This window comes from Balaenoptera ricei, chromosome 1 (genome assembly GCF_028023285.1).
Source record: "Balaenoptera ricei isolate mBalRic1 chromosome 1, mBalRic1.hap2, whole genome shotgun sequence".
Lineage (NCBI taxonomy): Eukaryota > Metazoa > Chordata > Mammalia > Artiodactyla > Balaenopteridae > Balaenoptera > Balaenoptera ricei.
In genome coordinates this window covers 68,542,704-68,570,152 of record NC_082639.1, presented here as the reverse complement: position 1 = coordinate 68,570,152, position 27,449 = coordinate 68,542,704, and the positions used below count along the sequence as shown (strand labels likewise).

Sequence of the window (27,449 nt, the reverse complement as noted above, 5' to 3'; positions counted from 1 at the left end):
AAGACCCAGCTCCACTCACCAACCAGCAAGCTAGAGTGCTGGACACCCTATGCCAAACAACTAGCAAGACAGGAACACAACACCACGCATTAGCAGAGAGACCGCCTAAAATCATAATAAAGTCACAGACACCCCAAAACACCACCGGACGTGGTCCTGCCCACAAGAAAGATAAGATCCAGCCTCAGCCACCAAAACACAGGCACCAGTCCCCTCCACCAGGAAGCCTACACAAGCCACTGAACCAATCTTAGTCACTGGGGGCAGACACCAAAAACAATGGGAACTATGAACCTGCAGCCTGCAAAAAGGAGACCCCAAACACAGTAAGTTAAGCAAAATGATAAGACAGAGAAACAGCAGATGAAGGAGAAAGGTAAAAACCCACCAGCCCTAAGAAATAAAGAGGCAATAGGCAGTCTACCTGAAAAAGAATTCAGAATAATGAGAGTAAAGATGATCCAAAATCTTGGAAATGGAGAAAATACAAGAAACGTTTAACAGGGACCTAAAAGAACTAAAGAGCAAACAAACAATGACGAACAACATGATAAATGAAATTTAAAATTCTCCAGAAGGAATCAATATCAGAATAACTGAGGCAGAAGAACGGATAAGTGACCTGGAACATAAAATAGTGGAAATAACTACTGCAGAGCAGAATAAAGAAAAAAGAATGAAAAGAATTGAGGACAGTCTCAGAGACCTCTGGGACAACATTAAACGCACAGACATTCGAATTATAGGGGTCCCAGAAGAAGAAGAGAAAAAGAAAGGAACTGAGAAAATATTTGAAGAGATTATAGTTGAAAACTTCCCTAATATGGGAAAGGAAATAGTTAATCAAGTCCAAGAAGAGCAGAGAGTCCCATACAGGATAAATCCAAGGAGAAACATGCCAAGACAAATATTAATCAAGCTATCAAAAATTAAATACAAAGAAAAAATATTAAAAGCAGCAAGGGAAAAACAACAAATAATGTACAAGGGAATCCCCATAAGGTTAACAGTTGATCTCTCAGCAGAAACTCTGCAAGGCAGAAGGGAATGGCAGGACATATTTAAAGTGATGAAAGGGAAAAACCTACAACCAAGATTACTCTACCCAGCAAGGATCTCATTGAGATTTGATGGAGAAATTAAAACCTTTACAGACAAGCAAAAGCTAAGAGAATTCAGCATCACCAAACCAGCTCTACAATAAATGCTAAAGGAACTTCTCTAGGCAGGAAACACAAGAGAAGGAAAAGAGTTATAATAACATACCCAAAACAATTAAGAAAATGGTAATAGGAACATACATATCGATAATTACCTTAAATGTAAATGGATTAAAGGCTCCAACCAAAAGACATAGACTGGCTATATGGATACAAAAACAAGACCCATATATATGTTGTCTACAAGAGACCCACTTCAGACCTAGGGACACATACAGACTGAAAGTGAGGGGATGGGAAAAGAGATTCCATGCAAATGGAAATCAAAAGAAAGCTAGAGTAGCAATTCTCATATCAGACAAAATAGACTTTAAAACAAAGACTATTACAAGAGATAAAGAAGGACACTACATAATGATCAAGGGATCAATCCAAGAAGAAGATATAATAATTGTAAATATTTATGCACCCAAACATAGGAGCACCTCAGTACATAAGGCAAATGCTAACATCCATAAAAGGAGAAATCAACAGTAACACAGTCATAGTAGAGGACTTTAACACCCCACTTTCACCAATGAACAGATCATCCAAAATGAAAACAAATAAGGAAACACAAGGTTTAAATGACACATTAAACAATATTGACTTCATTGATACTTACTGGACATTCCATCCAAAAACAACAGAGTACACTTCCTTCTCAAGTGTTCATGGAACTTTCTCCAGGATAGATCATATCTTGGGTCACAAATCAAGCCTTGGTAAATTTAAGAAAATTGAAATCGTATCAAGTAACTTTTCCGACCGCAATGCTATGAGACTAGATATCAATTACAGGAAAAACTCTAAAAAATACAAACACATGCAGGCTAAACAATACATTCCTTAATAACCAAGAGATCACTGAAGAAATCAAAGAGGAAATCAAAAAATACCTAGAAACAAATGACAATGAAAACACGACGACCCAAAACCTATGGGATGCAGCAAAAGCAGTTCTAAGAGGGAAGTTTATAGCAATACAATCCTACCTCAAGAAACAAGACACATCCCAAATAAACAACCTAACCTTACACCTAAAGCAATTAGAGAAAGAAGAACAAAAAAACCCCAAAGTTAGCAGAAGGAAAGAAATCATAAAGATCAGATCAGAAATAAATGAAAAAGAAATAGAGGAAACGATAGCAAAGATCAATAAAACTGAAAGCTGGTTCTTTGGGAAGATAAACAAAATTGATAAACCATTAGCCAGACTCATCAAGAAAAAAAGGGAGGAGACTCAGATCAACAGAATTAGAAATGCAAAAGGAGAAGTAACAACTGACACTGCAGAAATACAAAGGATCATGAGAAATTACTACAAGCAACTCTATGCCAATAAAATGGACAACCTGGAAGAAATGGACAAATTCTTAAGAAGACACACTTCCAAGACTGATCCAGGAGGAAATAGAAAATATAAACAGACCAATCACAAACACTGAAATTGAGACTGTGATTAAAAATCTTCCGACAAATAAAAGCCCAGGATGAGGTGGCTTCACAGGCGAATTCTGGCAAGCATTTAGAGAAGAACTAACACCTATCCTTCTCAAACTCTTCTAAAATATAGCAGAGGGAGGAACACTCCCAAACTCATTCTACAAGGCCACCATCACCCTGATACCAAAACCAGACAAAGATGTCACAATGAAAGAAAACTACAGGCCAATATCACTGATGAACATAAATGCAAAAATCCTCAACAAAATACTAGCAAACAGAACCCAAGAGCACATTAAAAGGATCATACACCATGATCAAGTGGGGTTTATCCCAGGAATGCAAGGATTCTTCAATATACCCATATCAATCAATGTGATACACCATATTAACAAACTGAAGGATAAAAACCATGTGATCGTCTCAATAGGTGCAGAAAAAGCTTTCAAGAAAATTCAACACCCATTTATGATTAAAAAAACCCTCCAGAAAGTAGGCATAGAGGGAACTTACCTCAACATAATAATGACCATATATGACAAGCCCACAGCCAACATCATTCTCAATGGTGAAAAACTGAAACCATTTCCTCTAAAATCAGGAACAAGACAAGGTTGCCCACTCTCACCACTGTTATTCAACATAGTTTTGGAAGTTTTAGTCACAGCAATCAGAGAAGAAAAAGAAATAAAAGGAATCCAATTCGAAAAAGAAGAAGTAAAGCTGTCACTGTTTGCAGATCCCGTGATACTATACATAGAGAATATTAAAGATGCTACCAGAAAACTACTAGAGTTAATTGATGAATTTGGTAAAGTAGCAGGATACAAAATTAATGCACAGAAATCTCTTGCATTCCTATACACTAATGATGAAAAATCTGAAAGAGAAATTAAGGAAACACTCCCATTTACCATTGCAACAAAAAGAATAAAATACCTAGGAATAAACCTACCTAAGGAGACAAAAGACCTGTATGCAGAAAACTATAAGACACTGATGAAAGAAATTAAAGATGATACAAACAGATGGAGAGATATACCATGTTCTTCGATTGGAAGAATCAACATTGTGAAACTGACTATACTACCCAAAGCAATCTACAGATTCAATGCAATCTGTCTCAAGCTACCAATGGCATTTTTCACAGAAGTAGATCAAAAAATGTCACAATTTGTATGGAAACACAAAAGACCCCGAATAGCCAAAGCAATCTTGAGAAAGAAAAACGGAGCTGGAGGAATCAGGCTCCCGGACTTCAGACTATACTACAAAGCTTCAGTAATCAAGACAGTATGGTACTGGCACAAAAACAGAAATATAGATTAATGGAACAGGATAGAAAGCCCAGAGATCAACCCAAGCACATATGGCCACCTTATTTTTTATAAAGGAGGCAAGAATATACAATGGAGAAAAGACAGCCTCTTCCATAAGTGGTGCTGGGAAAACTGGACAGCTACCTGTAAAAGAATGAAATTAGAACACTTTCTAACGCCATACACAAAAATAAACTCAAAATGGATTAAAGACCTAAGTGTAAGGCCAGACACTATAAAACTCTTAGAGGAAAACATAGGCAGGTAACCACACAATCCAAAATGGTAGGAAGAGCTTCAGTCGTCGTGTCTGAGTTGCAGAAGGAGGAGAGGTATAATGGGAAATAACGGACTCCAACTAACTGTAGTAACTCCTTTCAGTCAATTTTTCTCAAGTCCTACAAAACACTTCTACTGATATCCATGGACCAGAATTTAGTTATAGGGCTCCCACTAGTTGAAAGGAATTTGGGGCAGGATACTCTTTTAGTGAGTACTGCGTATTAATTTTGAAGTGATTGGCTAAGAAGCCAATTCATTCCCTTAATGAATCTGATACCATATTACTCTATTTTAGTTAGACCCTTTAGAATACAGCTAATGACATATTTTAAATCCCACTGAACACTGAGCTTCAACAGCAGAAACATGAGAGAAAACAAAGTAATTATAGATCTGTACTTCATAGCCACTCTTTTATAAATTTACTGTCTGTAAAAAGATTCTGATGCCTGGGGAACTTTTCACTTAATTCATCATTCTTATTTACAGCAATATCACATATTTTATTTGCATTTAAAAAGAAGAGCTCAGTGGAAATTTCAGTCTTTTTTCTGGTACATTAACTTTTGTAACATGCATATTTTTGTACCACAGTTGTAGTTGGCACTATGGTTTATTTCACAATGGAGTCTTTTTTTTTTTTTAACATCTTTATTAGAGTATAATTGCTGTACAATGGTGTGTTAGCTTCTGCTTTATAACAAAGTGAATCAGCTATACATATACATATATCCCCATATTTCCCCCCTCTTGCGTCTCCCTCCCATCCTCCCTATCCCACCCCTCTAGGTGGTCACAAAGCACCAAGAGGATCCCCCTGTGCTATTCGGCTGCTTCCCACTAGCTATCTATTTAACATTTGGTAGTTTATATACATCCATGCCACTCTCTCACTTCATCCCAGCTTACCCTTCCCCCTCCCCGTGTCCTCAAGTCCATTCTCTACATCTGCATCATTATTCCTGTCCTGCCCCTAGGTTCTTCAGAACCTTTTTTTTTTTTTTAGATTCCATATATATGTGTTAGCATACGATATTTGTTTTTTTCTTTCTGACTTACTTCACTCTGTATGATAGACTCTAGGTCCATCCACCTCACTACAAATAACTCAATTTCATTTCTTTTTATGACTGAGTAATATTCCATTGTATGTATGTGCCACATCTTCTTTATCCAGAATCCTTTAATAACTTTTAAATAACATCAGACTAATGGAATTCTTAATAAAGGTTTCAATGTCCAGCCTATAAATTAGGTAATTCATGTGGCTCTTTAATTATACCACCACATTAAAAATTATTTTTCACAGCAGCAATGTAGCCTCAATTTTAAGAGACTGGTGTTTTAATCCTCTCTCTGTGCTCTTAAGCAAATGGTTTCACCAAGCTATAGATTTTGTCTATTTAAAATGACATAATAATATAATGGAATAATAATACCAAGTAAGGATCAAATTAAATCACTGATAAGCTTATGAATCTAAAATTTCAGGCAAGAGAATCCGATTTTCAGAACTTGATAAAGAGGTCTACTTGTGGTCAGATTCAGTTAGTCTTAGAGTACAAGAATAGTTATTGGTAAAAACCTATGAAAATGATAAAAGGAGACTCAGAAATCTCAGCGAAGGGAGGATGGTTTATAGGATTGCTCAGACTCTCCAGAAAAGATCCACTATAGACAAGATAGTGAAGAGCTTTGTTTGTCATGCTAAGTAGTTTGGACCAAATTTGAAGGCAAAGAAGAATGGAAATAATTCAAAAACAGGTAGGTAAAATAGTCATAGTTATTTTTAGGAAGAAAATTCCACACTCAGTGTAAATGGTCAAAGTGGTGACTCTTTGGGAAACAAAGTGTTTTCAAAAAAAACAGCTAGGCAGCTATAGATCAGGTAAAATGTGATACTTGACTTGCAGTGGTAATTGTAATGAAGAGCAAAATTTAAAAGCTTACATGTTGGGACTCAGCAGCCATCCACCCTCTCTTAATCATCAGAGAAAAAATGATTTATATCCATAAAGAAATGTGTCATTGGGCAAGTGAAGGTCGAACCACACAGGCTCAGATGGTATTAATAGTTACAAATTTAATAATGACACTCTTACCTACTTGCAGAATTTACTCAGCATTACAAGTGAAATGCTGAATTTCAGGGGGGTGGTCATAATTTTATAAAGAATTACTGGCAATGCTTATGAGAGTTGAATTATTTCCAAGAGCAGTGTTGTAATGTGATGGTGGATCATCTTCCATTCTTGCAGATGTTTTTCTTCTGAAGCTAGAGACATTAAAATCATTCTTTTCCCCTCATGCTTACTCCCCACAAATCAAAATTATGGGAAGTTTCTAAACACGTACAGGTGAATGACTACAATGCCAGCCCGTAAGCTAAGTGGTTGATGCTGCTTCATTAGGTCAGATTGAATTGCTGAATCAGTTCTGAACTGAATCACAACCGATGATAGGTTCTCTTGACAGGTAAAGGCAAGCTGGTCCAAAATGTATTACTGTTTTAGTTGGACATAAGCTATATTGGGCTTAAATCAGTAGAGGGCCAACAACTTGCCCTCAAAGCCAGTTGATACCTCTTTATTATAGCACAAAACTACAACCACCACACAGGTCCAAGCTGCTTTTCACCTCAAGGCCCTGGCACATGGAGTTCTTCTTGGAACACTCTTCCCAAACACCACAAGTTTCTGATTAGTGCAATTAATAAGGGCTGGGAGGTGTGTACCACAAACTAGAAAGAGGGGAGGATCCACAGGAGCCTCAGCTAGATCATCTAGCAAATGCTACCTCATGGGAAATGCCACTGTTTCTTAAGGCATTACTGAAAGCATCACTAAATGACAATTTTAATATCTGCCCAACCACAATTTGGAAAGCAAATAGCTATGTAGTGCTTCTAACTTTAGCTTCTTTAATTCTCAGGACATTTTTAAGCTCTCTCTGTTTTGCATTTTCTTTTGAGCATTGCTGTGAGGAAATCACTAATCTTATAAAACCAAAATCATAAAGTGATGACAAATGTCACAGTCTTCAGGAAACTATATCCAGTTGCTGTTTTCCACTCTTTTAATAGTCCAAGTTTTATAAATTAGTATATTTGGCACTGAGATTTCAGAATGATATATTTATTTAAAGAAGTAGCTACTTAAAACATTTTTATCTGTGTTTATGTTTGATATTCTTTGTAAGTCTCCCAGTAACCAATGATATATTATTCTTAAGAGGGAGAGGAACTTTCCTAGGTAGAACTGTGTTTTGAAAAAGCACAGCCTGGGCTTTTGCTTCTGTAGCTTTTTTCTCCTTTACCTTAGAAATACCATTTATTTGGACTTGTATAAAAGACCTTGTATTTTAATGCCTTTAGAATGAGATTTTGTGTTCAAGTGTTTTTATTTAGTTTTGGTCCATTTATTGTCTACTGTTATTCTAATTGTTTTTTAATAAAAACCACTATAATAATTTACTTGACCCAAAAGTATTAGTGTTATATTTTATTTAGAAACTGAAAAGTCTCAGTACCCCTCTGGGAAGCCAAAAACTGACTGAAGATTTATTTTACCAGAGCAGGGAATTATTTTAAGATCAGCTGGACTCAAGCAAGAGTGGAAAACTCAAGGATCAAAGAAGATTATAAACACTGAAAGTGTGGGGAGGAAAATATAAAATTTATCCCAATAACCTTGTTAAACACTTTTGGTTAGAATTAAAAGGTAAGCAATATTTTCAGACTGTGGGAATTTTGCCAGTCTACAACATAACACAAAAATTCCTTTGATACCAGGAAGAAATTTATAGCCATCTAAACCGTGGCCTCACTTAGGTGTACTTTGTCTTTTTGTATACAATTTTTACTGTCAATCTGTATTATCCCATGTTCTTCTAGCCACTTTCTGGATAGTTCTTACATTTTTCAGGTCAAATTTGTTTGGGGTTGGAGCAAAAAAAAAGTGTTTAGGAAAAGAATTAAAATGCCAGTACTAAAACAGTGGTACAGTTTTGCACTGTCAAAAAGCTTCATGGTTCTTTGTATGTTTCATATCATGCCATCTGTGGCTGGTTAGCCTAGTTGATTAGGCCAGTGGTTCTCAAAGTGTGTTCCTCAGACCAGCGTTGCCTAGGGACCTTCCCCTGGGATCTTGTTAAAAATGTAAATTCAGTGGTTCCTCCCAAGACCTACTGAATCAGTCACTGGGATGGGGCCTGGCAATCTGATTTAGCAAGACCTCCATGTAAAAGAGATGCATACTAACATTTGAGAACCGCTGGATAATAAACCTGAGGTAACAGATTCAACTCTTGTATGGTCCATCTACCATAACTTTATCTTAATGTCTCAGACTATACTCTTGTTATGGGCTGAATTGTGTCCCTCCAAAATGCGTATGTTGAAGTCCTAATTCCCCAGTCCCTCAGAATGTGGCTGAATTTAGAGATAAGGTGGTTAAAGAGGATCATTAAGGTTAAATGAGAACTCTGAGGTGGGCCCTAATCCAATATTACAGGTGTCCTCATCAGAAGAGGATATTAGACACAGACAAAAGTCCATGTGAAGATAAAGGGAAAAGACAGCCATCTACAAGGCAGGGAGACAGACGTTAGTAGAAATCAACCCAACTGACACCTTGATCTCAGACTTCTAGCTTCCAGAAATGTAAAGAAATAAATTCTGTTGTTTAAGCCACCCAGTGTGTGGTCCTTTGTTATAACAGCCCCAGCAAAATAATACACCTCCTCATTAACCCACTTAACCTTAAGCTGGAAACTGTTGATGGTCACAGAAAACATATGGCAAACAGGAAAAATGGCATTACATAAAATTATATTCTTCACTGGGAAAACAATTGAAAGGCTGAGTCCTACTAGTGATAGGTCTTAGTGGTATTGTTGAATACTAAGGGTAGTATTACTTTTGTGTGGTTTAGACAACTGTTTTCCATCCTGAGTTAATAATAGAGGCCAGGTGAGCGGAGTGCAATATTTCAAAAAGCCTAATGGAAATCTACCCAAGATAAGACTTCAAGAATATAACTTTAAAAAAAAATTCTGAAATTGCTAGCATGATGTTGGATCTATTGGTTATACACCTGGGATTTAAAAAGAAAAGTTAGATACCCATCTCACATGACATAAAAATATAAATTCCATGGAAACTACACAATTTAAAGATAAAAAAATAAAACTTGAATTGTAGAAAATGACATGGGGGATATATTTATAACCTTTGAGGACAGAAAGTCTTTCTAAACAAGAAACAAAAGAAGGAATCCATAAAAGGTTAGTTCTACCTAAGTAAAAATGTAAAATTCTTGTATAGTGAAAGACACCGTCAATGCAGAAGAAAATGGCAGCCTGGTAGAAAAGTATTTGTAACATATGTAGAAAAGTATTTGTGACATATATAAAAAAGTATTAATACCTGCTATGGACTGAATTGTGTCTGCCCACCCCCCAAAATTCCTATGTTTAAGCCCTATCCCCCAATGTAATGGTATTTGGAGATGGGGCCTTTGGGAGGTAATTAGGTTTTGATGAGGTCACGAGGGCAAGGTCTTCATAATGGGATTAGTGCCCTTATAAGAAGAGACCAGACAATCTGTTCTCTCTCTCTCTCTCTCTCTGCCATGTGAGGATACAGCAAGAAGATGGCTAGGAAGAGAGCCCTCACCAGTTATCTAATTGACTGACACCTTAATCTTGGGCTTCTCAGCCTCCAGAACTGTGAGAAATAAATTTCTGTTGTTTAAGTCATCCAGTCTATGGTACTTCATTAGAGCAGCCCAAGCTGACAAAGATAATATCCTTAATATACACAGTCTTCCTGCAAGTCAAGAGGAAAAAATGAGTGTATTAAAAATGGATAAAGGTCAGGCACAGGAAATTTATAGAGGAAGCACAAATGACTAATAAATGTATGAAAACATGCCCATCTTCATTAGCAAAGTGAAATGCAAGTAACCTAAAGGGTAACTTAAATATGCTTTATTTTTGCCAATAAGATTGGTGACAATAAAAAGATTGCTGCAATACACAGTAGGTGATGTCAGGAATAAGGCATCTTCTCTTAGACGAGAATGGCTGTACACACTGCACAATTTAGCAATGCATATGAACATTGAAAATGAGCATGTCTTAAGCCAGCAATTCCACAACATACACACACACAAATTATAAAGGTGTGCATATCCAAATAGCATTGTTTGAAAAAGGGAAATAACTGGAAACAAAAACAACTCTCCTTCAATAGGAAAATTGTTTATTTAAGTTATGGCACATTTATATTATGTAATACTATTTAGCTGTTAAAGAAGAGTATTCTGAATATATTGACATGGAAAATTGAAATTAAGAAGTGCAGAACACAGTAGATGTCTCATATGATCTCATTTTTTAAAGCTAAGATGATGTTGGTGTATACTAGTGTTGAATTGCCTCCTTTAACGTGGGAAAGGTAGCACTGTAACAGCAGGATGCACTTTGTTAATTTGGAGTTTGCCAATCAGACATTAAAAATAATTCAAATGAAATTAAATACGAAACTCTAAGACTGAGTTTACATCCTAAGTAAAAATGTAAAGGGCACTTCAAATCCAAAATATAGTTCCTTTAGATTTCAATAATTCTACCTTTCCTTTTTATGAATAAGATGTATATAAAACAGTATTTTCATTATTCTTTCATAAACTATCTAGATTATTAACTAAAAAGTATACTTTAACAAATATGAGATTTTTGATAATGTAAAAACCTTCCAACTACTTTTTCATAATTGCATATCATAACTTTATCATATTACTTTCAGTTGATATTTTTGCAGGGCAGAAAGACAGCTCTGCCGGAAATTCTTTGCAATAACTCCCTACAGAATCTTTGAACAGGACACTTAGTATATATGAACTTACATCTCAAGATTCCTAAGATTTAAATTTAGCCAAGTTTCTGATTCATTTCATATACTGTCATGTTTGGGTTCAAAATGAAGAGACTTGGAGAAAAAGAAAAGAAATGTAGTTTAATCTTGTTCTAGTGCTATTATACTACTTTGGGTTTTCTGACAGTTTGATAAAATTCAATGGCAAAGAGTATATCAAGGTATCAAGATATTCAATTATAAGGAGCCTGAAAATGCAAAGGCAAAAATAAATTTCAAATATCCTCATTTATTAGAAAAGCAACTATTTCAGACAGTGTTACAACTAAGCTATTTTTAGGCATTGTACAGAAAGGTCCCACTGCCTGCATTTTTTTTTTTTTTTTTTACTTCTTTATTGGAGTATAATTGCTTTACAATGGTGTGTTAGTTTCTGCTTTATAACAAAGTGAATCAGTTATACATATACATATGTTCCCATATCTCTTCCCTCTTGCGTCTCCCTCCCTCCCACCCTCCCTATCCCACCCCTCTAGGTGGTCACAAACCACCAAGCTCCCTGCATTTTTAAGAACCAAGTTTTTCTCTTTTTATTCTATGGTGTTTTGTTTTGTTTTGTTTGTCATCTAAAATTTCTATTAATTGCAAAAAGCTTGTGGAATATATAATGGCATTCATTCTGTCTTATCTTTATAGATTACAAGATTCTTAGGTGAATGAGACCTAAATGTTTTTAATCCCACGGTGTTTCTAAATAAAAAAAAAATTTTTTTTTTAAACCTGGTTCCAGTTTGAATGCCATTAGAAAGGCAATAATGAAAAAAAAGTTACCTAATGTGGAAATCACTAGTGCTATCTACCAATTATTTTCAGTTCTCCTCCTGGACATTTTATAGTATTGCATTTACCTGCCCCGCTTGAAGTTAGTGGGACCATATTACTTGCTTTGGCCAGAAATGTGTGAGCAAAAGTAATATGTATCACCTCCAGGTGTAAGCTCTAAGAGCCAGTGCATGATTCACCAGGCTGTTGTTCCCTTTAGCACTGCAGACAGCAACATATAAGATGATGGCTGCTTTGTCCTCTGAGGTCTCTGAGTGGTTACAGTGAACAGAGCTCCCCTTCTGAGTGGACAGCATCCACAGGTGAGATACAAACCTTTCTGGGTTTATGGCACTGAGATTTGCGGGTTGTTTGTTATCACAGGTATACTTGCGCCACTGTGTTTTGGAAATGATCAGATTCCCATCAGAATTATGACCTACCTACATAAAATGAGGCACAGGAAAAAGAAAGAAAGCAGATGTCACAGAAGAGTGGACAGGAAAGGGATAGCAAAAGGTAATAATGGAAAACAAGCTGAAATTCTTCCCATCTAATAGCAGGTAAAAATGGAAGTTTAGGTAGGTTCAAGAGTTCCAAGTTTGATATGATCTTCCTAAAAATAACCACTCTTGATAAACATCAGTCCAAGTTTATTTTTTAAAAATCATTTGTTTAAAGCTTTAAACTAGTCAAAGCACTAAAATTACATGAGTTGCATACTGATGGAAGCCACAAAATACACATATCACTCTTTACTCTCTTATGCAATCCAACAAGTATGAAGAGAACAAAATACATTTATTCACGTAACACATTTCATCTACTGTTAAAATATGTCAATAACAAGTTGAAGTCCAACACTATTCTTTACCAGGTGGTAAAATATTCTGACCTCCAGATGAGGAAGGAGGAAAATATACACTCCCATCCTTTATACTCTCACCTTAGACAATTAATTTAGAGCAATAATGGTGATATAGGTGACGCTAGCAATAAGTTTCACAAAAAGTTCACTTTATTTATTTAACAAATAATTTTATTTGGATTCTAAACTCAGATTAGCACAAAACTAAAGTAGGTTTTTCATTTTAAGACTGAAAATGATCAAACAAGACCATCTGTTTTACAAGACAGATATATCTATGTATATATATATGTGTGTGTGTGTGTGTGTTAACTTTTAAGTATTTTCCACTTCAGCAATACAGATAGTTAGAAGCAGCTTTCTGCCTTTAGAAAAAATGTTTAAAGAACATATTTCTATCATCTAGTTAAATCCATCAGCAAAAAATCTGATGTTTTGGGATACACTTACAGCTAATTATGAATCAGCGTTACTTGTCTCTGCATTCACAAGCATGAAAACCCATGTGCTGTTGGGGGTTTTTTGGTCTCATTTTTTTTAAAGTTCCCTAACATCAGGAAAAGTCTGGTATTTTCAAGTAATTTGCCTAGAGTAATATAATTCCCCAGAAATAATTTGATCAAACTGCATGTGAAGTTGCCTAGCTACTACTTTATCCAATGAGAAGGGAAATTCAATTACTCTAATGGTCTAATGATAAATTTTAAAATAGAGTATAAAACTTCAAAACTGGTAAACTTGCTGAACACTATTTACTTCTAGTACTTTGAACAAATATATGAAAATTATTGGTAGATGCTCCATTTATTATTCCTTATACAATAAATTGTCAAACTACACTGAAGTACATATAATAACAGAAATACAATTAAGTCAGATATGCATATTGTTGTGTTCACTTTATTTCACTTTCTGTGGACAAAAAAGCCTAACACAATGTAAACACACATATTCTTTGACTAATTTTTTTTTCAATTTTTGGTGTTTATTTTTTGAGTTTAACAGCATCATAAAACCAATTTAGTTACCCTAAACCTACTCTCAGATAATAGAGATAACCCTTCCAGGTTGTGCAGAGAATGACCACCCTGTCACTCCCCAAAATCTTGCATGCTAAGCTCATACTCTCCCACACATGGTCATGTCACAATATTTCCTCAATGCAGACACACATGGCCAGAGTGACATCATGGCAATAGAGCAACAATTCTGTCATTTGAGTAGAAGCCACGAGGAGAAGAGGCCTAAAACTCTGAATGAGGGTTTCTCCTCCACATCTCTCCCAGATCAGGCTCTATGGGAGTGTTCACTGCAGCGTGCTACCCAGCCTGAGGAGAAAGGATGGAGCTTTGGTTCCTTGTGCCTCATCTCACAATATGTCAACACTCTCTCAAGCAACTGTAGGAAATACATATCTCCTCTAAACCGTCTACAAGTTCTTTTAGTCTCTAAGTGCTCCTAAAACACATGAGAACATTTATGTAATACAACAATGATAACAAACTGCAATGGCTTTTTTTTAAGTATATACACTGAAGATATATATATATATATATATATATATATATATATATATATGTATATCTTAAAATAACCAGTATGTAGTTGCCAGTTTAAAAATGCACAAAAACTTTGCACATCCATGCTCATTTGCACCAAGAAATTCTTTCCAGTTTTGGCAAGTATCAAGCACCTACTCTGTACTCTATATATGAGAATGACCTGCATTTGTATGATTCATCATTTACTGGTCATAAACTAAGAATATCATATGCCAGTGTGTATATGTATGTTGCCCTACTTTAAATTCATTGGAAAAAAAGATAGTTGTCTTTAAATCTTCACTGAGGCTATTTGCTTAATTTCTTTTAATGTATTCATTAGAATTTACCAACATTGACCAAAGTTAACAATAACTTCCAATGTAAATTACCAGTCAAAAGCAAAAATTTGTGAAAATAATAATTTAAGTCTAATTGAACTGCACAGATTTCCTAGAGAATCTAAAATCAGTCTCACAGGGAAGATTAATTTTAAAACAGACCCCAGTTAATGAAGGGACTCTTTTTACAGAAATGCATTTCCCTATTACAAAGCAGAACTAGCTACCCTATGCTGTGATAGACCCATGACATTTTGAATGATTGCTAAAATTCTTTGGATTAAGTTATACAAACAAGCAAAGATAAAGTTTAAAATATCACTGAGAAATTTGGGGAAAGATTTCAACCCTTGATCTCTTGCTTAGCCATTATAAGGGTCTCAAAATGCCTGCTAATTGCCAACCCTCTCCTTGGCATTGGTAGCACAGGCTTTAGAAGATGCCACATTACAGATTTAAGGAGCCCTCTTCAACTGAAATTTCTGATGTTCTTTGTGTGTGTGTGAGAGTGTGTGTGTGTGTATGTGTGTGTGTGTAAGTGGAAAGAACCACACTAGCTGCAGATGGTCTTTGAATATTATTCTCTAGAGGTTGTGTTTCTTTTGTTCCCTGACATAGAAATGACACCATGTCAATGACTCTAAAGGTAAAGTGCATTTGCCAATGTTCTTTGCACCTGTCACTTGGGGTTTAAGTTCTACTTGTTTGCATTATCCATGGCAGAGCTTCTTAGGAACTGATATAATGCATGTCACCTATACACGTGCTCACAGAGCCTTTGTTTCTCTAAAAATTATTGACTATACACTAGAATTTTCAGAGGAAATGGTGATTAGTTGAAAACTATGACTTAACAAGAATATCTTCAAACAACACTTGACCTCCGTAATAATAAATGCAAGCAGTCGTATCTGTCAAATATGACAAGGATAAGCTCATTCTAAACAGGCTCACAAGATCAGGCAAACTGACAGCCACACCTCACGTACGTGGAAGTCATTATAAAAAGCCACAGTGAATCCACTGTGACGTGACAACAGACTAATTGAGGCTACATAATCTGGGGTAAAACAGACCAGATCAAAAGACGGCGCTCCGCTTCACTGTGCCTAGTCTATAAGGAACTGCTATAGAGCAGTGACACCCCCAAATAGCCATTTCACTGCACAGGTAGTAGACCAAGTAAATGCTACAGGCTTCAAGAGAGTCACTTGTTCCAAAAGCATCAATAACACAGATAAGCCCAAAATTGTTTTCAATTTGACTCCTGTGGCATTATTTCATCACGTTTACCTCCGGTTGACAAAAACATGTGAAAATGCGCAGTTATACAGTTAATTTAACAAATTTCGAAAGCCAAATCTGACAAAAGTGCCCCCCAGACTATCTGGCTGAGGGTTGATTTTTCCAGTTAGGCTCTCTATATTTATACATTAACTGAAATATTGCCAAAACTTTCCTTAATTTGGTCCTAGACCTACACTGATTTACCATCCTACTGAACTAGGTGCTTGTTTGCTGAGTTACTTTCTCTGTAACTGGTGACTCAGAAATAGCAGCAACCTTTAAGGAATTTTTAATGGAGCTGAGCTCCCAAACATGTAAGCTGATGATATGTACTCCACAACAGCGTCTGGTAAATGTGTAGAGACTCTTAAGGACAGCCTTCCGTAGAAGAATATACACCCAGGGATCTAAGATTTGATTCCATGTTGCCATTCGAAGAGTAAAAAGGGTTCTTTCACAGGCACCCATAAAATCTTGCCTATTCATTCCAATGCTGGCCATTGTCACCTGCAAAACAAAATACGGAAATCAGCTGAGAGACATTTTCTCGGTCCTATAGTTTTGTGGGTTTTTTTTAACATCTTTACTGGAGTATAATTGCTTTACATTGTTGTGTTAGTTGCTGCTGTATAACAGTGAATCAGCTATACGTATACATATATTCCCATATCCCCTCCCTCTTGCGTCTCCCTCCCACCCTCCCTATCCCACCCCTCTAGGTGGTCACAAAGCTCAGTCCTATAGTTTTTTAACTGAACAAACTGCTTTATGCTATTCATTTCACTTTCCACAAAGTGATGTTATTTTGCAAAATACTGAGAAAAAGAAATGAACAGTCACAGAAACATTGATGTAGACATCTGAATCCTTTGAATTCAAATTGACATCAGAACTACAAAAATGATAACTTATCTGGCAAGTCAAATGTGCACAAATAGAATGACCCAAGAGAGGACAAACACTGATCCTAGTAACAGACCTTTTCTTACTTCTGGGAAGAGAAAATTCAAAACCAACACACATTTGTAAATTTCAATGAAAAAACTAGAATTTATTTATGCAAATAAAGTATAGATAAGCTAAAGTTTGGATAAACTATAGAGTTTTTAAAAATTTATTTAGAGCATCTGATACTAATTTGCACATGGTATGTTATATTGTTCTGGAATGTTACTTTTAGAATTTTCTGCTTGGTAACTACAATGATACCAATGTCTTCTCTTTCATATTTCCTTTCCTTCGTCTCTTACCCTAGCCTTAACTTGGCTAAAATATTCCAAAATGCAATGGGATTTCCTAAGGGCTTTGAGGAAATGGGTTCCCCTCTTCATTACCATTGAGACTTAACAATAACAATGTAGATTTTGGTCTCATGTGTCCATTTCCTGACCACTCATGATGTTAAAGAGATCATTTTGTAGAATAAGTTCCATAAATGGTCCCAGCTATAGGTTAGAACTGGTCTAATCACTGAGCCCAGCTTTAACTTCTAAACGAACAACTGCAGAGCAAACAAGATATCTTTGAAAACACCTTGGATATAAAAACAAATAACAAATAAATGAACAAAAGGTAAAACTGCAAACTTAAGGGAGACTTAGATTATTATGTCACCAGGATTAAGAGAAGATGTAAAAGCCTAAAACCCAAATGAAAAGAAAATCAAGTCTTCTTGGTCTTCTTGATGGATCATTATCAAGAAGAAATATCTTAATTTGGCCTGGTGATACTAATGGTTGAAGGAAAAATGTCCCTTACCAAAACCTTCATTATCTACACAACAAACTAGAAACTCCTTAATTGCCTTCTTGATGATGCATCTGAAATCCTCCTCTATAACCTCATCTCTCCTGCCAACACCCTCTGCTCCAACCGCTGTAAAGGCCTCATCTGTCCCAAATGCACCATTCCCTTCTGAACTTTGGCTAGTGTAAGTCTCTTCATTTTGAACTTCTACTCCCCCTTTCTCTGCCTGACAAACTCCTACCCATCCTTCAAACCCCATGTCAAAATGGGCTCACCTCCATGAAACTTTCCCCGACTTCACCGAGATGAATTAGCAAGTTGTGCTGCCCCAGCACCCTGTCTATACCCAGTTGTATCACTTGCCACACTGCCTGATAATTATGTATTATCCTGTATATCTATGATCATCTCTTCTTTTTATTTTTATTTCTAATATCTGGTACAAAGCTGATACCTAAGATGTTCTTAGTAAGTGCTGAAATGAATAAAATTGTATTATTTTTTATTCATTGAGGCTATTTCTAGAAGCACAGCAACTAGTCATCAGAGAAACATCTGCTCGTCCATCACAGAGGTCTAATATTTTGAGGCTTAGAGTGCTTCTAAAAGTTTTAACACAACACCATCCGCTAGAAAGGATTCCAAGGTGGTTTGTTGCCACTAAAAGGAACAAGATCTTGCAGTCCACACAGATCCTTTGGGAAATGGTTCTTTCCTTTATGGGTCCTTCTGTAGGGGAAAAATGTATCAAAGTGCAGGCTTAATGATTCTCTAGCTAAATAAGGCCGGCCAAGTTTCAACACAGAGAAAATTAGTCCCCATACAATAGTACCTGGGTCAGGTCCAGAGTCCTATGTCCCTGCTCCCCAAGTTAGCCAGCAGGATTGAAGAAATAAGCCTATATGAGCCCTGTTTCTCTCAGAAGAAAGCAGAGCCAAGCCCCAGTTGGCTATCGGATTGAACTATTGGGTTGGCCAAAAGTTCGTTCAGGTTCTCCATAATATCTTACAAGAAAACCTGAACAAACTTTTTGGCCAACCCAATATTTTCACTTCATGTTTTTTCTTTACTCATCAAATATGTGTTGATTATCTGCTATGTGCCAGAAAATGTGCTAGGCACTGAGGACACAGTGACAAACAAAGCAGACATTTCCTGCCCTTATGGAACTTAAAATCTATTTGCTGAGTTTTGCGAGGGTTTTTTTGGTTCAAGAATGAAGGAATCAATCTTTCTCTTGCCTCATGAATATTAAGTGAATGCATTTCCTATAATGACTAGGTGTGTTCCTGAAGATCTCAGAGCCCAGCCAAGACATGGCTTTGTGTAGTCGGGAACAAAGATGCTTGGTGCAATTGCATGGAACAGCTGGGCCTAGTTTAGAAGCAACCTGAAACTAACACAACATTGTTAATCAACTATACTCCAATATAAAATAAAAATTAAAAAAAAAAAAAAACGCCTAAATTGCATGACACACACTTCTCTGACTTGACTCTCCTCCCTCCCTGCAAGCAGCAGTGTGGTCACCAGCTGTGAAAAGCCATTGAGTCCTCTGCTGAGGGCAGCCAGTACACAGGCTTCTCTCCAGAACACCAGGGCAGTGGCCAGGCACACCCTCTCTATCCCTCCCTTGACCCCCAGCCCCAACCTGGAAGAGAGGTTGCTCAAGGGTCTAGCTTGGGATAAGCACCAACCACTTACCCACCAATAAAGATGTGGGTGGAATATTCATGTAAAAGAAAGATCATAGTATATTGTTGACAATAGTATATTATTGAAAATTCAGGACAACCAAATATGCAACAAAGGATAAATTATGGTAATTTCATGTAATGGGAAAAAATGCAAGCACTGATGTTTGTGATTCAGTCTTAATTTTTTTTAAAGCAAGTTACCAAACTTTGCCGTACGACATGTGCGGCATCTTAGTTCCCCAACCAGGGATCGAACCCATGCCCCCTGCAGCGGAAGCAGAGTCTTGACCACTGGACCACCAGGGAAGTCCCGCAAGTTACCAAACTGTATTCACTGTATGATCCCAATTTTGAAAAAAAAAAATACATAATTTTGTGCATGCATAGAAAAAAAACCTGGGGTGTATTTCAATGTTTTCCTTTGTTAACTCCAGATAGTAGAACTACAGAAGATTTTGATTTTCTCCTTTGGTTTGTCTCTAATTTACTAATTTGTTAGATAGATTGTGCATTGCTTTTGTAATCTGTATCTTTTTTTCCCATGTAATTTGTTGAAATATACAGGCGTACCTTGTTTTATTGTGCTTTGCTTTATTGCACTTTGCAGATACTGCATTTTTTTCTTACAAATTAAAGGTTTGTGGTAACCTTGTGTTGTCAGATGATGGTCAGCATTTTTTTTCGCAATAAAGTATTTTTAATTAAGGTATATACATTGTTTTGTTAGACATAATGCTATTGCACAGTTAATAGCCTACCATATAGTGTAAATATAATTTTGTATGCCTTGGGAAACCATAATTTCATGACTCATTTTATTGCGATATTCAGTTTATTGCAGTGGTCTGGAACCAAACCCACAATATCTCCAAGGTAAGCTTGTACTATGGTACTAAAGAATCAGAGCTATTGTTAATCATTTGTGAATGTCTATGTGTATGTGAGAGAGGTGCTGCAGAATTGCTGGGGAATTTCAGCCCTGATAAGCCTGGTAGAAGGTTGGGAGTTGGGGTAAGAACAGGAGTGTCTACCGTTTTCCCTAGGCTCCATCAGCAGTCACCTCACAAGCCCTGAAAGCATTCTTCTCCAGCCAGCCCACCAGAACTTGGATTCCAGAGAGCCATGCACAGATTCTCATCACACACGCAGCCTTTCATCTAGTTTCCAAGAGCTACCCGACACATAACTATTATGTGTTATTTTCTAAAATATTTTCCACTGGACCTTGGCAGGTTACAGTTGGTCATCTTTGTTTATGATTAGAATTCTAACTGAGAAGTGGAAAGGCCAAATGTTTGGATATTCTATGAAAAAATAAATGAATTAACCTGATACTTCTCAAGACACTCAACGTTAAGACAATAGAGAAATGATGAAATCAAAGACGTGTATGGGCCAGAGTGTTTATGTTCATTGCTAGCTGCAAAGAGCAAAACAGACAGATGATACAATAAAATCTCCATTTATTTGGGCCCCATAGTACAATTATATCAACTGTTAAGGTCACCAAATTAATGAATCTAACAGGCTACTTTACTCACAGATAATAGAGCTCATGGTCACTAAAGTTTTATTCTGGGAGTTACTCCATCATCCCCTACCCTAAGTCTGTATATTTGTTGACTGGTATCAGCACTCCAGTGGCTGTTCACAATTAAAAGCAATGGTAAATTCAAGAATTATACTTCTGTTCCTTTGAGTAATCACGAAAGTAAATCAAGCCAGCAGTGAGTAGTTTGAGTGCCTACTATGTCCCGGCCTTGTGGTAGATGCTAGTGATGCAAAGAACAATATTTAGAGAAATCCCAACATATGATATATTTTGCTTCTTTATCTAGTTTTTACTTCTGTCTCTGCCACTAAAATATCACCTTTAAGGTATGTATTTTTATCTGGTTCTCTGCTGTATCCCCAGCACCTGGCATAGAGTAGGGCAGGTCAGTATTTGTTGAATGAATTAAATGAATGAAGTCCCTATGATGAGAGACTAATGAGAAGGCAAACAATTATAATTTGTAAGTAATATAATAAAGACATATAAAAGGTACCACAGGCAGAGCTATTTGCTGGTACATGATCACAGATGCAGTAATTAAAATGATGAGTTTTTGCAATTTTTCTAGTACATCAAAACTTCATTTATTCAGACTTGACTAATTTTGAATTTTGTTTCTGCTAGAGTTTGTCTGTATTTCTCCTTGGCACCATTTTTTTAAGGAAATTTAAATGAATACATAATCAAAAAACCATTTCTGGTAGAATGTCCAACTTCCTTAGATACCAAGCCATTTTCTAGCATTTTATTAACATCTATTTTCATATGAACAATGTCTATGACAACTATACATGGTTCTCATCTAGTCACGAAAGCAGGTACTTTCACACATAGCTTTCTTATTCCAAGAAGCAGACCATTCCTGTCCTCCTTTCTGTCATCATAAAAGACTTAGTTCGGGGACACTTTCTTTAGGGGCTGAAAGCATACACAGAAGTACAGTTCACTGATTTGCAAGTTCTTGTCCCTCATAGCATTGTCATCCAGAGACTGATCTTTAGGGTTGGCACTTGAATAACCACAGAGATGGGGGCTAATTGTGATTATGCGATTACAGTCCAGTCTTACCAGATGATGACAGTGGTCCATCTGGAAGCTTTACCAAGGAACCATTTCATTACACCTCCAAGTCTGAGAAGTTCAATCTATGTGTTCATTTGGATAACTAGTGAGTAAAGAACCAGGTATAGATGAATGATTTTTAAATGTCACAGCACCTATGAGTATTGCAAATTAGAAATTTCATTTAATTTCATTTCATGTTCATTTAAATTGCCTTAATGGCAATTTTGGAAAAGGTACATTATATAAATCACTGAATCCATCTCAATGCAACAGGTGACTTTTAGAGTTGAATATATTTGTGGTGATTTAACTCTGTAGCATTTATTCTTAAAATAGAATATTTTAACCTCTGCAACAGTGACTACAAGAACCTTGAGAAAAAAACTTACTCTAGTGTAATTCCCAAATAATAGATTTTTTTTTAAAGTAACAAATTGTAATGTAGAGGCTCTAACAGGATACATCTTTCAACTATGAACTTTTCCCATACCTGAATTTTATAAACTTCTACATTGTTGAATATAGAAGGTAATATTTCAGTCATTTCCTATTTATTGAATACTCATTAAAATTAAGACAGTATTTGCACATGGTGAATGATTCAGAGATAAGTAAGACAGAAATATTATAGTGCAGGGAGAAACGGACAAAAACGTGTGGTATTTCTTATACCACAACTCTAGAACAGCTGTGAAATGTTGTGTACCCCTAAAGTATACATCAGTGCTGCAAAATACAAACACTTGTACAATAAATTTTTTTTCTGTTTGATTTGATAGAGGATTAACCAGTGGTCTGATTGACAGTGCATTTTTGTCTCTGCCTAAAGACATTGACAGTTGCAAAGAAGTGAGAAAACAGGGCATGCTATATCAAGATAGCTCCCCCTAGAATGGGACTGTCCTAAATCATAATATTTTGTATGCATCTTTGCTGCTTCATGCCAGCTGAGGAAATCAGGTGCAAAATGAAGAGCGGGAAAAATTTTCAACTGAACAGTACATAGAGAAGAAAAAAAGTATAATACTTGAAAAAACAAAATATTAATCTTTCTAGAGAAGGTTCATTTGTAGAATCCGTGTATTTTCATTTTCCATTCCAGTATCTTCTCCCAGGCCTGCACTTTTTTTGAGTCTGTTTAGAGGGAAAATTTATGCCAGAACTCCTAGGAATAATCGTCCACGTGGTCCCCTGCTGCTAGGCCTTACCAAAAAAAAAAAAAGTTGTATTTTTTTTTTCTGACACTTTTCAAAGGAATAAAATACAGTCATTTACCCCAGAATACAAAATATAACAAAAATTTTAAATAAATAAAATGTTTATACACACACACACACACACACATATATATCACATGTGATTTCTTTAAGGAAAAAAATACAGGAAATGTGAAATGAATACAATCAAAAGATATGTTCTACACACCAAATAGAGATTGTATTGAGCTACAATGAGAGAAACTTACTCATAAATGAATGAGAACAAACTATACAGTTAAGAGAACATCTTTATTACAACTGCAGACTCTATCATAGAACTGGACCACCATCAAAACACAGGCCAGCATCAGGCCATAAGAACTGGTCCTCCTGGCAGTTATGGGATCCTAAATCATGGGAAAGGCAGAAAGTCTCCTGTAAACCAGAGCAACATGCTATGCCACCTACGAGTGAGAGATACAGCCACGAATAATAACAACTAAAATTAGAACTGAGTACTGCCCTGTGCTAGGAAAGCTCTTTTTATGTATTAGGTCAAATAAACCTGAATGAAAGCATGTCCAGGGCCTGTCCCTTCTAATTACTACACCAGACTGCCTAAGGGCCCTGCAATTTACTTGCTCAATATTCTTACCAAACTTCACTCAGGAGAGTAAACAAAGCTTCCTAGGGAGTGGGAGACACTGAGAGAGACACGCCTGAGGGCACAGAGCTCTCACTGCAACCAGGCCTAGAGAAGGCGGCCCCTGGAACCTGCTGCTGCAGCCCACCTCTCCTTCCACCCCAAGGCAGTGGTGGGGATGGAAGAAGACAGCCTTGCAGGATTGAAGCCCTGCTCCAGTTGTAAAAATGCCTGAAGAAGCCCTTCTCTTTTTCCCTTCAGATTAACACAGATATATCCAACTTGCCCCTGTGAGAGGCCAAGAATAAGGCAGAGGCCATAAAACAAGGGTTAGGATTGATGTCTCTGAGTCAGAGGGGTCCGAGGAACTATGCTAAAGTTTCTCGGCCCAAATCTAGTCATGAGCTACAGTAAATGATTATGTGTTTTTGTGATCACTACCACTAAGACCTACATTCGTGTTTCAAAGAAAGCAAAAATATAATTTAATTGATCCTGAGAGAAGGGAAAACAAAATGTGCTTCACTTATTATGTACACATGGACCTGTCTACATCACTTCACCTAAGAAGACAGAATCACAAAATCTTAGTGAACACAGGAAAGTTTCCTTTATCTAGTCCAGTCTTCTCCAAAAAGCACAAATTCCTTGCAGGTGTCCTTAAGTAACTAGAGGGAAAGACTCAGCACTACTCATGAAAGAATCTCTGCCATTTTAACTGTGTGAGTTGTTGAACATTCTCTATTATCACAAGCTAAAATTTATTCTATGTATCTTAATTTTTCCTCTCCGGAGCATCATGGCATAAGTGCACTTGTTTAATGTCAGCCTTTCACATACTTTAAAGATAACGCTGGTCTTATATTTTCTTCATTTCTTCAACTGCTCTCCATACAACACAGTTTGCAAACTCCTGGCTGTCTACCTCTTATACCCTAGTTTCATTCTTCCTTTTAAAAATTGCACTGGTCAGAAATAAAATTAACATTCTATAAATGGTCCAGTAAGTACAAAGCTCAACGGAACAATCATTTCCTGTGATCTGGACAAACTACCTACCTGTGCTTCCAGGAGTATGTCAGCTAGTTTCTCCTTGGCATGCAGCCTATGAATGGATCCTAACTCCTAGCACATTACAGGAAATAAGCTTCTTACTTATTAATTGTACTCTTAGTGAATATGTAGAGTAAGATAACCTTCACTTTTCCCTTCTTGTTTCCAAATTATTCACACTTAGATATATGAATATATAAATATGCATCAATATATTCATACATCTAAATATATGCAGAGTTAGAGTCACAGATTTATGACTCTGTCAGTGGATTTACTTCATGGTATAAACATCCAGTTCCAGAGCCTCATATGTCAAACCTGAGGCAGCACCAATGCATACGCTCTTTGATCCACTTTGATGATGTCCCTCAAACCCACATCCTGCTCCCTCTTCAGTGTCTTATCACTTAAAAACCAGAACATTATATTACAGGCTCTTAACTGGTCTTCCAGACACAACTTTTTAATTTATTCATTTATCTTATTTCAACTTCTTTATTCTTTTATCAAATATTTCATAAATGCCAAAAACATGTCATTTTCCTGTCCTTCCCTCACTGGGAATGACCTATCCTTCTATCCTTCCTACCCCATCTTCTCCAGGAAGCCTTCCCTAAGCTCTCTATAGCTTGGTAATCTCTCATTCTAAATACATTCCCATCATGCTTGGCACCACTTCATGAGCATTGACAGACATAGTATCAGTGTAATATGAAAAATATAATGAGATAATGTCAGTATATGTGTAATAGTCCTTCAATTTTATTGTAAGTGCCTTGAGGATAGCAATTATGTCTTTCACTTTCTCAAATCCTTCTCCTCCACCTTACACAGGAGAATAGGGAAAAGACTCCCACAGCTTAGGTGAGAAAGACAAGAAGAAACAGGCAATTTCAAGAACAGAAGTTCAGAGATTTAAGCAGAAAGCAGGCCTGACAACCACAGATCCAAGTCAAGGATTCAAGGTGAAAAACAACAGACATAAAAGAAAACTTATGTGGACATGTGTTTCAAGGAATGCCTCAGATATTTGAGACCATTAAATTTTAGTCTGTCCAAAAGTGCTTATTTACTTAAAGGGAACTGGTTAGTTACACTGAGTTTTAAATATTTAATTTTTTTAAGGTTAGAAATCAAACATCTCTCCAGAAATCTTTCCTGTCCTTAGGGAAGGGTCATAGTCTCTGGTCAAAACTGAGAATGATATGGGAGGGTGAAGAGGAGAGATACAGATGCAGAGATTTCCACTGGCCAGATCCCAGAAGGACTTGGGAGCTTGGAAATGGGAGGCAGGGGGAATGGGTGCATTCAAGGTGCTACAACAGAGACTTCTCTGTCTTAGAGGTTAAAAAGCTTGTGCCGATTATCATACTAAGTGAAGTAAGTCAGACAGAGAAAGACAAATATCATATGATAGCACTTATATGTATCTAAAACGATGATACAAAAGAACTTATTTACAGAACAGAAATAGAATCACAGACATAGAAAACTTACAGTTATTAAAGGGGAAAGGGGGAGAGGGATAAATAGGGAATTTAGGGTTAAGAGATACACACTACTATACATAAAATAGATAAACAACAAGGACCTACTGTATAGCACAAGGAACTATATTCAATATCTCGTAATAACCTATAATGGAAAAGAATCTGAAAAAAGAATATATATAAAAATATATAACTGAATCACTTTGCTGTACACCTGAAATATTGTAAATCGACTATACTTCAATTTAAATCAGTAAATAAACGCCAAAAATACAAACAAAAAAGAAACATTGTATATCTATACAAGAAAGTACTGTAAGAAAAAAAAAAGATGTGAGACACTCTTGATATATTCTAATAGGGCTGTCTCCATGGCACATTGTTAAGGGTAAAAAAGCAAGGTACAGGAAAGCATATATTACATTTTGTATGAAGGGGAAAATAATGTATACATATATTTATGTTTACCTGCATATTCATAAAATGTCTTTGGAAGAATAAATAAGAAACTCATATTAGTGGTTGCCTGTCAGGGATGGGACAAGAGTGAGAGAGACTTACCTTTTTAAAGTTTTTGAATTTGAACCAAATCAAAACATAATGCAAACAGTAATTCCAAAGGAATTACTGTGCTGGCCATTGGATATTCCTTTCAGTGTCTGACACCTCCAGTCACAAGAGTGGTACAGGAAGACCAGGCCCACTAAGGTGGCTTGGGCCTAGTAGGAATAGTGGAATTCCTTTACCCCAATCTGTCTTCAATGGAGGGTAGAAAGGGAAAGGAAAAGTCATGTTGGCACTTGATATATATTAACAAAACTCCCAATGGTAGTTACTATTTTTCTGATACTGCAGATCACAAAGACATGAACTTGCCCAAGTTTGCACTGCTGGTAAATGACAGAGGCAGGATTTAAATCCAAGGCTATCTGGCTTCTAAGCCTGTGATCTTTACCATTCCCAGTAATGAGACCAGTAGTGCTATGTTACATTCATGAACAAGAAGATGATAAAAA

General features: G+C 36.4%; 1 protein-coding gene across 1 annotated transcript in view; it reads right to left on the bottom strand.

Moving 5' to 3' along the window:
- Positions 1-14,748: 14,748 nt before the first annotated feature.
- PTGFR (prostaglandin F receptor) overlaps positions 14,749-27,449 on the bottom strand; it is a 57,444-nt gene continuing 44,743 nt past the window's right edge. Inside the window, exon 3 of the mRNA XM_059899566.1 lies at positions 14,749-16,489. Within this exon, the coding sequence (XP_059755549.1) occupies positions 16,199-16,489 (291 nt within the window). The 3' untranslated portion in view covers positions 14,749-16,198. The remainder of the gene's footprint in view (positions 16,490-27,449) is intronic.